This window comes from Pelodiscus sinensis, chromosome 3 (genome assembly GCF_052426305.1).
Source record: "Pelodiscus sinensis isolate ZL-2025 chromosome 3, ASM5242630v1, whole genome shotgun sequence".
Lineage (NCBI taxonomy): Eukaryota > Metazoa > Chordata > Testudines > Trionychidae > Pelodiscus > Pelodiscus sinensis.
Genome location: NC_143054.1, coordinates 76,955,823 through 76,968,601, shown reverse-complemented (window position 1 = coordinate 76,968,601; position 12,779 = coordinate 76,955,823). Strand labels below are relative to the sequence as shown.

Here is a 12,779-nt window from a genome sequence, read left to right as displayed (position 1 = left end):
ACCAAGAACAAAAAGCTAGAACCAGCCACGTTTTGCAAAGCTTCTAGGAAGTCTGGGATATGGATGATTGGACTTGGGCCCACATAATGCAGTTGTAGACATTACAGCCCAGGGTTGGGGCCAGTGTTCCCTACAAGCTGAGCGCTTGGGCAGCTGCCCAGAAGATAATCAGATGCTGCCCAGCTGATTAGGAGAATACCCACAGCTGCCCAAAGCCGGTAGTATGTATTCATATTAATCGTGTACATCCATACTTTCCTTGATGCACATAACAAAATGTATTCCACTCCGGGATGAAAAAAATTAGAGGACACACTGATTGGGACCTAGGGTTCAATAATTTCTAACTTGGTATTTCAAATGCGTATAGATGCTAAAGTCCTAGGTTAACAAACCCAGGTGTACTAACCAAAATTCTACTAACCCTAGGCTCATATTGCTGTGTAGACGTACCCCTAAGTATATGTCGACACAGGGATAAAAGCCCTGTTGTATGGCCATGGCTAGCCAGGGTTATCTGACTCAGGCTTAGGCTGTGGGAAGAAAAATTGCTGGAGCCGATATGATGGGACCTGCCACCCTCACAAGTAAGGATGTAAGAGTGCAACCATTTACACAGTTAACTGATAAGCATCAGCTTATCAGATTCCATTATGGTTATATGCCGGCTCCTGACCCTGATCCCAGGAAGCCAACTGCCACCCCATGCTGCAGGCTCTGCATTACAAGCTTTATACTGCAAAGCATGCAGCGCATGCAATCACTAGGATTTTTAACCTTTTTTTTTTTTTTTTTTTAAACAACATCCCTGCTCACAAGATCCTAGAACCTGGGCTCATGCCCAAGCCCAAATATCTGCACAGAACCCTGAAGCCTGTGCACTGTGAGCCCAAGTGGACCGACCCAAGCCAGCCACAGGTTTTTTTATTCCTATTAGGAAGTACCCTCAGCTTCCGTTCTTGACATCTTGAGGGTATTTTGCTGATTTCGTGAGAGGGCGAGGGATGAGAGGTCAGATATGGAAAGATCACTTTGTGAAAGTGTTCACCCATTGGTAATAGGCTATTTTGATAGGATATAGGTGATTCATCATTTTTTCCTGTGAGAGCTCATTCAAGAGCATAGTGATTATCTGATTTTACTTACATAGTTGGGATATGAGTGCACTCAGGGCAACACATGGGATGGGACTGGAATGGTCACATGCCCCTCTCTGCACGCTATTGGGGGGAGGGACAGTGCAGCAGCAGAGGGACAGAGCCCCTCCCTTCTTCCCCCCCTGTACCAGGTAAAGGGGAGGGAAAGGGGCAGTGTGGAAGCATTCTCTCAAGGCTCAGCCAGCCTCTGGCCATGCTGTCTAGAATGCTGCCCAGCGCAGAGAGGGGAGGGAGTGAGGCTGCTGCACTTTCCCATGCAGTCTCTGGCTACCCTGCCTGGGATGCTACTTGCTGATGCAGCATAGCAGCACAGACACCCCACCACCTAAGTAACATGGGATGGGGAGATCGTGAGGACCCCAGATTAGGAGTGGTGCAGGAAGGAGTCACATGGGCAGGTCACATGTTCCCCTTGGCTGGTGCTCCCTTTATGTCACTCCCCACTAGCTGCTGTTGATAAACGTGTGTATGACCCAGGGATCTTGAAAGATCCTGAAAAGTACATAGTAGCGTGAAAGGGCTGTTGATCATCATAGCAATGGAAACGTATGTATAAGTTTTATATCTGGTAGTGTCTGGTGTTGTTTTGAGTTGGCGTGTCCTGTTTTGTGTGGAGCTTGCTTCTTAGGATGAGCTTGACTAGCTTGGGGTAGTGTTTGAAGATGGGAAGAGAGGATCCAAGAAAGATTTCTTCCAGTATTTGGTCCCCATAAAATGTGCATTGTAACTGTCTGATGTTACCCCACAAGGGTTCTAGTGTAGAGTGATATGTGACAGCTGTAGCAGTAGGAGGTGGAAGTCTATATTGAAGCAGGTTCTCCTGGGGTGTTTGGGTGGCCCATTCCCTGGTATGATCTACTTTCCTGGTGGAGTATATTTGTTTGGTGAAGGGGGTGTTAAGTGTGTTAAGATGTGTATACTGGACTCTCTCTTCAGAGCAAAGTCTGAAATGCCTGACTGTACATATTCAATTTCTTGGTGAGATGCTTCCTGGATAAGGGATTAACCGGCGGTCCAGGTGGAGGGCGCTCCAGCCTGGCCAGGACCACTGTGGAACCGGTTAAAATTAATGTTTAAACTTTTTAAATGGGATTTTATTATCCCTTTTCTGAAACAGAATGGTGTCCAAGAAGTTGATAAACACACTGAAAGTTCATAATTAACTTTTAAGTCATTTTCATAATTAGTGGATTTGTACCTTTCTGCTTTTTGGAAAAATTCTGCAAAGCCGGTGGGCCAGATTTTCACAGGTTACATATCATGTAAGGTTGGCTTTTTAAGTAATGACTTCTTTTTCTGGTAGGCTATTAGAGCAGAACACTCCACCCAACTAAAATAGGGTTTTGAATGACATAGGAGAAATCATTGCTTTTGTAATTTGAGTTTTGAATGTAAATAGGGTTTATTTGTAAAAATTGATTGGGAGTGAGGCACAAAAAGAACTTAAATCAGGTTTTACTTCTTGCTCAGAAGCTGTTTTTTAATGTGCTGCAAATTAATAACAGATAATAACAAGACTATTAAAATATGTAACATAATGTAATTTGCTATCCTAATACTGAAGTTTCATTTATTTAACAGTGAAGTATTAAAGTACTATATCTAGGTTTAGTATTAAATCTTACATTAGATACAGAAATAATAGCCCCATTAGATGTAACTGAAATAGATAGTCTCTCATTTTTTAGCTAAAGCATTATTTTAAAATATTATAGAGCTGCCTTGGTAAAAAGACAATGAATGCAAAATTAAAATACTTTATGATCTATTAGGCTTGTTGTAAATCATTTGCCTCGAGTGTCTTTTATTAAGAAAGTTTAAAATTTCATATGGTGATATCAATTGTAAGGCATTTTTAGAGTAATGACAATAAAATGGAATTGTTGAGTTCATGTTGTGAATTTTGTCACAGGATTTTTTCCCGCAAAATGCTGTGTCCTGTAGATATGATACAGACATCTGTGTGCAGTAAAATCTGTTTATATACTAGTGGAGTCAGATACAATGGACTTCGGAGCATAGAGCATGAGAAGGAGAATCTTAAATTTGTTCTGTGTGGGTGGGGAAAGATACATTGTAGAATGGTTCCTGTGTAGTCTGTTGTACATATGTCCATTTTAGACCTCTCAAAATTAAAACAGGCATTTTAGAAACCTAGTTTTATGGGTCCGTGAAAAAAATTCCTTCTAGCAAGCTATGTTAGGTGCTGCCAAAACAAATAAAAAATAAAGGAAATTAAGGTATCCTGAGAGAGGCCTACAAGTTATGTTACTTATTTGTTCAGTAATCATTCTGAAGCTTGTTTAACTGATGTGAAATCAAAACAAAATTAAAGCCTAAATAGCAAATAAGGTCAGATGGCCTTTGTATTTGCTACCAGTAAAAACAGAAAAAAATATTGTCCCTAAGCATTTCCAAATACGGAAGCTAACTCTTCTTAAGGTGTTCTTCTCCATAAATGAAGTATGTGTTGCAAAGGGGAGGTCCATATTACAGTCCAGTAGGCCTAATCTAGTAGGCTTCTAATTTGTTGAAACTATAGTAAAGATCATTATCAGACATATAAATGAACATGATATATTGGGGAAGAGTCAACATAGCTTCTGTAAAGGGAAATCACACCTCACCAATCTGTTAGAATTCTTTGAGGAGGTCAGCAAATATGTGGACATGGCTAATCTAGTTTATATAATGTACTTGAACATTCAGAAAAGCCTTTGGTAAATTTCTTAAAACTCTCAAAGCAAAGTAAGCTGTCATGGGATAAGGGGGAAGGTCAATATCTGGTTGAAAGATAGGAAACAAAGTGTAGAAATAAAGTGTTTTTTTTTTCCACAGTGGACCACTACATTTGGAATGCAGCTTCCTCTTATCATAACTTAAAGCAAGGTCAAGGTTTGGTTGTGCCAGGACAATGGGTTATGCCTGGAATTTGATTGTTTCTCATAAAATGAAAAGGGAGAGATCTGGCAGGAGGAACAGTGATACTGCAGAATGACCCACAGAGGAACAGCAAGGGACCAGAGATGGGGACTGGGACAGCTATAACCCCATTGGGCCAACAGGGGGCAGGGCGGAGAAAGGGGCAGCGTATCTGTTTGTATCTGTCTGTCTGTCCCCCAGTTGGGGTCATGCACCCCTCCCCCGGCTGTGCCCACTGCAGCAGCCAGAAACAGATGCTTCTCACCTGGCCCCAAGCTGCTGCCATGAGAGAAGGCTGGGGTTGTTCTTTCTCCGTGGGGCAGTCTGAATACTGAACCCCTCATCCCTGAGACTGAATGACAAGGGATGGATTACTCAGTAAAGCGCCCTGTTCTGTTCATTCCCTCTAAAGCCTCTGGGACTAGCCACTTTTGGAAGACAGGCTATTGGACTAGATGGACCTTTGGTCTGACCCTGTATAACTGTTCCTATATTCTTAATATTGCTCTGATATTAATTTCTAATATAGAAGAATATTTGTCTTGAGAGAGTTTGATATGGGAGTGTTTAGGGGTGTATGGGTATGTCTACACTGCCATCCTAGTTTGAACGAGGGTGGCTAATGTAGGCATTCGAACTTGCAAATGAAGCCTGGGATTTAAATATTCCAGGCGCCACCATTTTTAAATGCCCCGTAGTTCGAACTCCCTGCCCACAGCTACATGCAGTATGGACTAGGTAATTCGAATTAAAGTTCCTAATTCGAACTACTGTTATTCCTCCTGCAAGGAGGTTTAACAGTAGTTCAAATTAGGAGCTTTAATTTGAACTACCTAATCTGTGCCGTGTGTAGCCGCGGGTAGGGAGTTCGAACCACGGGGCATTTAAAAATGGTGGCGCCTGGGAACATGCAAATAAAGCCCGGGATATTTAAATCCCAGGCTTCATTTGCAAGTTCGAATGCCTACATTAGCCACCCTAGTTCGAACTAGGGTGGAAGTGTAGACATACCCTATGGTGCCAAGTTGGAGTGAAACAAATTATTGGAAGCCAGACCACCTCGTGCTCAGTGAATCACCCACAAAAGGTTTGGTCAGAGAGGCTGGAGAAAACTATCAGGTTCCCCTCAGTTTCCTGTACAGCATCCCCTGAAGGGAAATAGGGCTGAGAAGGAGTCCGAAGATTGGAGGGGCCACCCCTCTGTCATATCTGCCTATCCCCTGGGAACAACCATTCCTGGATCCATAAAGGCCAGGACCCATGCCAATGGACAGCTCAGCTGCTTCTCCACAGCATAGCTCCTGGAGTGGATGTGCCAGCTTAGCAGGCTTACCTATTTCATATGAGTACTATTACAATTGCTAATAGTCTGATGTTTGTTGAATATGCTTTCAGATTTACTTCTGAAAAGGAAGGCATTTACTAAAGGGCTGGGTGCCAAAGGATTCTCATAGATAAATAGAGAGACAAGTGGCCACTGTTCTACTTTAATAGCCCGCAAGTGAAAGAGAATCACTACCTACATCAAATTGATTTTATACAAATGAGGGGACTAGCTTTCTGAGTGCTGTCAGATGCCACTCTGATGGCTTGAATATGAAATGGTCTTTCTGTTTGGCCTTGAAGAACAAATAGATAAAAAGCTTGTGTCCTTTTTTTCAGGTACTCTCCACTTCATAATATCAAACTGCCAGAAGAGGATGGAATCCAGTATCCCTCCATGTTACTTCTCACCGCAGACCACGATGATCGTGTGGTCCCTCTGCACTCGCTGAAATTCATCGCTACACTACAATATGTGGTGGGCCGAAGCCGTAAACAAACCAACCCACTTCTCATTCATGTTGATACCAAGGCTGGACACGGAGCTGGAAAACCAACAGCTAAAGTTATAGAGGAAGTGTCTGATATGTTTGCCTTTATAGCACGATGCCTAAATCTTGATTGGATTGAATAGGTAGAATTCATATTACGGTTTCAATTAGAAATCAAGGGCTTTTACACCATTTAAAAACAACCAACCTATTGGTCTAGTACTTACATTTAGGAACTACAGTTTAATATTTTATTGATCCAGTCTACCGTGGAGTTTTGGTCTTTGAAGCTTCCTTCTTTTTAATATATACTTGGGTTTCTTTTCTACTAAGGAGCACATTTGCATAGATAGCTGAATTGCTGGCAATGCTGTTATGAAGATTTAGATTCCAAGAGTTAGTGGTAGTTGAGCTTATGTTATATGAAACAATTTTAATGTATTTTGCACCTATAAACATATCCAATTCAACTGTAATTAAATGTAAGTACTGTTCCAGTACAGATACTTTAAGAATAATATCATTTATTTAAGAATGTTGGTTATTACAAAATCTTTTCAATTAAAATGCTGAAATATAAAGAGACTGGGTCATTTGAAGTCAAATATTGCTGTTAAAAAGCAAAAACTTCACATTATGAATAACAGTGTATTAGAGTCTCTTATTCCTCTGTTGCTTAACTTCATCAGTTTCTTGTAAATGTCCAGTACTTCACCTGTTTAGTATCAGATAAGTAATTTCCACATAGAAGAGAAACTCAGAGCCTGGAGAACTTGGATCATCTCTAGAATATTACTATTTTCTTTTCACGTTGCACAGATGAACTTGTCAATGTTGTCTCACTGCTCCCTGGATCTTTATTTCCAAACAGCAGACCAGATATCACCAATGTCACATACAGATCCCTGGTAGAGTTCCTCCATGCTGAACACTCCCCAGACTGGTCTGTTTGGAGCCCTCCTCGATGGGTCCTGTGTGGTCTTTAAGCCTCCTGCATCCAAACAGAGTTCTGGTACTGCAACCTATGGCTTAAGTGTCCTTAGGCACACTCTCAGGATGCAGATCCTCTTGAGAGCTGAGACTCTGCAGTCCAGCACCCAGCCCTTCAGACTAGTGCTAACCCCTAGAATTCCTCCCTAGCTTTAACACATCCCCTCCCAGAACTCCAGCCCCGTGAACATTCTGGGTTTACAGTTTCACTCCATATGGTCATTCAACAGCGAAACCACTCATAACTTTGCATAAGATTCTGAAATAGCATTCCTGTTCACTTAGGTAGCTTGAGAAACGTGCACATCTAGATGGAATAATGAACACACTTGTTTGTATTTTCCCGTACTCCGTTTCCTTGCCACACTGGAGAGTTCTTTGGGCTTGAGCAGAGTTCTCTGGGTAGTCCAGGTGTTGCCTGCTACATGTGGTCTCTTCAGAATCATGACATCACCTTCTTTCCTGCAGCTAGCTACTTTTGCGTTGTCCCACAGTTCAACAGAACATCCCTGCATACAAACGCAGGCCAGTCTCTCCTGCCCAAGCTTCCTGCAGATCTCTGTGTGTGTCTGCTTTGAGTTTGCATGTCCTACTACCACCACCTGATGTGGTTTGGTTATATTTTTGTTGGGGTAGGAGGAAAGGATGGGAAGTTATTTTTTGTTCTGCTGATGAGAATTTTCCAGTCTTCACTTTTCCATCCCCTTCCAAAGAAACTTCAAACTGGTTTCCACAGGCTTCAGCAAACACATTGTCCCCAGATGTCTTCACCTGAACACCATTGTACCTGGTGTGAGAGGTACACTACCTCCCTAACAGTAAATAGCTGTTTCCACATCTGCATTAGGGCACAGAGTCCCCAGACTGACACCACTACAGTGGTTTCCAGTTCGGCTGGATTTACCCTGTCCTGTTGTCCAGTACACATGGACCTCCAGCACTGGCATTTGTACATGACAATGGTAGCTGAGTTAAATTAGCTTTGCACATACATTACGTGCTGCCGTTTGTTTTCTTTTAGGACAGCAGTTCTCAAACTAGGGGTGTGGATTCTATTTTAATGGAGTTGCCAGGATTGATGTTAGACTTGCTGGGGCCCAGAGCTGAAATCAAGGTGGTTGAGGTCAGGTTATAGGCCCCCTCCTGCCTGTGGCTGAGGTGCCTTGCCTTTGCCCCCCAACTCCATCACGCCTGGGATAGTTGGGGTCAGACAAGCTCAGGCTTCAGTCTCCCTTTCTAGGATAATGTAGTAACTTTTGTTGTCAAAATGGGGGTCACAGTGCAATGAAGTTGGAAAGTTCTAGGCTGAATAGGTATTGATTATATAGATTTAGAAATCTGGTTCCAGACTGGCTAAACTTCAGTACTAATCATGCCAGAACTAACTGTTGACTTTCCAGAGCAAAAACATGTTCCACATGGGGGATTTTTTCCCATTCCAAAAAGTTTAAAGTTCTCTTAAAGTTCTCTCATTTTCCAGTTTGGACAGCCCAGAAACACCCACTTCTAGTTGCTATAACTTCATTCTAGAATCTTTAGGGCAAAATCAGCTCTTCTATCTGTGTTTTTCATTGATGTTTGTTATAGCGGGCCTGAACTCGGGGGGAAGCTGTGGCCATGACCCCCCCCCCCCCCCGGAAAACCCGGGAGACACGCCCCCACGGAGTCCCCGCTGGGGTGCTGCATTCCCTGCACCCGGCGTTTCCCGGCCGTGCTGGCAAGCCCAAGCATGCCGGGGGCGGGGGAAGTCGGGACGCAGCCCCACCTCCTATGCCGCGATGTAGGAGAGCAGGCAACGCCGGGGACACAAGCCCCGGCGGACCATTTAAAGCTGGGACTGGGGCCCGAGGAAGGGGGAGGATGCCAGGAGGGCGATTCCTCCCCCTCTCCCCCCAGCTGAGGAGCAAGGCCCGGACGCCGGAGGAGGACACAGACAGGCTGTCACAAGCCACCACTGGGAGGTAAGGGCCGAGAGGCCATGATCCCGCCAGACCGGCTTGGGGGAGGCTAGTAAGCAGCCCAGGGCAGGGCTGTATTGGCGCCCGTGGGCTGACGCGTTACGGGGTGGGACCCCATCAGCCGGGTGATGGCTAAAGACCCAAACCCTTAGGGCCCTGGGCTCGGACCCAGTGGAGAGGGAGGGCCCGGGTCCCCCTAGCCACCCATTCCCCCTCCCTCACTACCTTGGTTCCACCGACCAATACGCACCGGAACCTTTACGTATGTGGGCTCACAGGGCCGTTATCCCGGCGTGGGAGGGTTACGTGCTCGCGCCCGAACTAGCAGCCGTCACAGCCACACACACATTCTGAGGGCAGAATTTAGCCTTTAATGTTGTTAGCCTACCAAATCAATATATATTTATTTTTAAAATTCAGTGTGCACCAGCCAGTTCCTATGCTTTAGATTGTGAGGTTAGGCACTATGCTGAGAGAGTGACAGTGTGGAAGGTTGAACTACCCTGGAGTAGCTCTGGGAACTATTGATCTTGTCCACAAAGGAAGTCTAATTCAGATTAAGATAGGATGTGAATTTAAAGCAGAATACCCATTCCAAATTAACTTTCTACATGGACACTCCTGTTCCAGAACAAGAATGTTTTATTCCAAATAAGACTAAACCATTACCAGAACGGATTAAGCTGTTTGGAATAAGGCACTTTTATTTCTAAACCAGAGGCTCTATCTTAGGAAGTTCATTAGGAATAATTAATCAGAAATAGCTATTCCAGGGTAATTCCTCATGTAGACAAGCCAATTGTAATATATCAGCATACCTCTATGTCACTGTTTCTCTCTTGCTTCCTCTTCATCACTAATGATTGTTGGCATAACTTAAGTGGACTTAACTTCGAAGCATAGATACAGTCCCCATGATAGTGTATGGGATGCAAAATAAAAAAATGAAAGGTTCGTTTAATGTTCCACAAAATTCTGCTGTTTGGAAAAAAAAAAAAATCATTTCCTGCAGATATTCCTAAAGTTTACCAGCTTCACTTCCATTTGATTCCATTACAGAAACATATTTATAAATAATTGTGTTTCATATCATATGTAAGCCAGAGTGACATGCATGATAAAGCTTATCTGCCCCATTGTAGAGTATGTATTCTCCTTTTGTTATGTGGGTTCCAACTTAAGAGACTGATCAGATTCCCAGTTGCTGTTCTATGGCCCTGAAACAGCAGTAACAGCCAGGACAGGTGTTTTCAACTTTGTCTGTAGTAGTAGTGATTTTTTTTTCAGCCTTGCTACCTTTATCATCCATGCTCTGGTAACCTTGAGATTAGATATGCTCTTTATGGGGCTACTCATTAAATTAACAAAAAAAAAAACTGAAGCAGGGCAAAAATGAAGCTGATCAGTTATTAGGTATATTAGTGTCCTGGAGTATATTAGTTATCTTGGATCTGATTTACACTAACAAGTCTTTAAAGGCCAAGATTTTCACTGGTACACTGAAAAATTCTTAAATGGTTTAAAATAATGGATTTTTATGTATTAAGATTCGAAGATAAGCTAAAGCACTTTGAATAAAATGTTTTGCACAATATTATTATGGATAAGATTGGACAACTGCTCTGTGCAGTTCTTATGATGTTTGGCGGTTTTTGCAATGATAGCTTAAAAATTAAAAAATAATTTTAAAAATGATGGGGAGTGGAAAAGAATATGTCTTACATTCTGGTTCTTAATGATTCTGTAAGATTTTTCTTAAGGAAAATATGACTTTTAAGTATGACTGCAGATAGGATAATAGATGAGGAAGACTCTAAATTACCACAGAGAATTCTTACCCAGGCGTCTATTTGGTGGGTCTTGCTTGTATGCTGAAAGTGTATGTGGACCCAAGGTAAACCATCTGTCTGGCAGCCTGCCAGTGGCTTATCCTGATGAGCTATAATAAAAAGGTTAATTTAAACATATTTAAAGGGTGAATTTAAACATTTTAATTTATACAATACAAATGTTATCTTCAAACAGATGCCCTTTGTTCCCCAACAATAGATATAGAAAATGTGGGGGAAAGGTTGACTTGTGAGTGTGAGAGGATAGAAATTCCAGCTATAAGTAGGATCTGGAGTGGATATAGTACTGACAACTGGGATTTATTCTCCAGTGCCAGGATTTCCTTGAACATGGCTCTTAACTGAATCTACCTCCTCTTCCTGCAGCAAAGCTTAAGTATGCACAGGGATGACTCTGAATTCAAAGCTCTCTGTAGCTTTGAAACATCTGTTCCTTCAGCTCATGTATTTATTTTTGTGTACAAGGGCACCTACTGACTTCAGACACTTTCTGACAACCTCTGCTTTCAAAGGGTTTCTGTGTTGTTTGGGTAGGATTTTCTATGTGGAGCTGAAACCATTCTGACAAGCAATTGCCCCATCTCCTGCCAATCTCTTCTCCTTTGACATTGTTTAATAGACACAACTTCTCCTGATACCTAAGCTCAATCTCCTCCCTCAACCCACCATTACTATTATTTAGTTAATGCCATAAATATGCTAGGCTTCGCCACTGCTTTCTTAGCAATCCTCCCTCCCTTTATTTTCTCTATTTTGTACTCAAAACACTGTTTCTTTCCTGTTGTTTGGGGGGATGGTTGGTTGGTTGGTAGGGGGATGAGTGTTTTATTTTGTCTCTACATACAATTGTTGCTGTTGGAGATGTGGTGTTTTTTTCTGACAACCCACAATGTACCTCTGGGGCATATTGATATTTCGGTCAGTTACTCTTGCATCTGAGAGAGAAGCTATGTTGGGTTGAAGTCCCATAATAGAACTATAACTTATTACTGGCAATCAACAAAATACAGTGGAACTTCAAAGTTATCAACACTTTGGGAATGGAGGTTGTAACTCTGAACAAAATGTTATGATTGTTCCTTGAAAAGTTTACAGCTGATCCTTGACTTAATGCAGCTTTAAAACTTTACTATGCAGAATAAAAGTACTGCTTCCCCTTTATTTTAGCAGTTCTGCTTTTTTTTTCTTTGTCTCTGCTGCTGCCTGATTGTGTACTTCCAAATGAGGTATGTGATTGATTGGTCGATTCATAACTCTGGTGTTTGTCATAGGGATGTGAACGACTAGTCGACTGTCCAATAAGCAAATGGATAGTTGACACACTAGTAGACTAGTCACTTCCCTTTCCCCCTACTTCCCCTTGCCGCCTCTATCAGAAAGAGGCAGCATGGAGTGGGGGGGAAGAGGAGGGAGTACTTCAAAGCAGCAGCGCTTCGTGAGCCCAGGACCGGCTGGCCCTGGGCTCCATGCGGCGCTGCTGCTTTGAAACACCTCAGGGAGCACAGAGCCAGTAGGGGACTGCTCCCCGCAGCGCTTTCGCCTTTGAAGTGTAGCAACGGCCCTGGGCCTGTTGCTACACTTCAAAGGAAGAAGCACCCTCATTGACTGATCAAATAGTCAATGCAAATTGCATCAACTATTCGATTAGCCCATTAATCTAAATTTAACATCCCTACTTTATAACTTTGGCTATGTCTAGACTACGGGGAACAGTCGAAAGACGATATGCAAATTCCACAGGAATTTGCATATCTTCCGATCTCGCTTTCGAAAGTGAAAGTAATCTAGACATGTTTTTTCCGGCGACCCCCTCCCTTTTTCAAAAAGCCACGTAAACCACATTTTTTGAGGAAAAAATGGCTTTTCGAAAACGGGGGTAGGGTTTGCCGGAAAAAACGCATCTAGATTATTTTCACTTGCTGAAAGCTCCACTTTCAAATCTTCCCCATAGTCTAGACGAGCCCTGAGGTTCTACTGTAGCAGAGGAGTATTAGTCAGATAAATGAGCCATCCACTGGGGTGAGATGGTACCTAAAGACATATTTCTCATTCTTTCTTGCTGTCCATGTGAAAGTTAGGGGTAAACTG

General features: G+C 42.8%; 1 protein-coding gene across 1 annotated transcript in view; it reads left to right on the top strand.

Annotated features, from left to right (window-relative positions):
* PREP (prolyl endopeptidase) overlaps nt 1–11,852 on the top strand; it is a 164,892-nt gene extending 153,040 nt beyond the window's left edge. Inside the window, exon 15 of the mRNA XM_006118459.5 lies at nt 5,742–11,852. Within this exon, the coding sequence (XP_006118521.1) occupies nt 5,742–6,036 (295 nt within the window). The 3' untranslated portion in view covers nt 6,037–11,852. The remainder of the gene's footprint in view (nt 1–5,741) is intronic.
* Nucleotides 11,853–12,779: the final 927 nt, after the last annotated feature.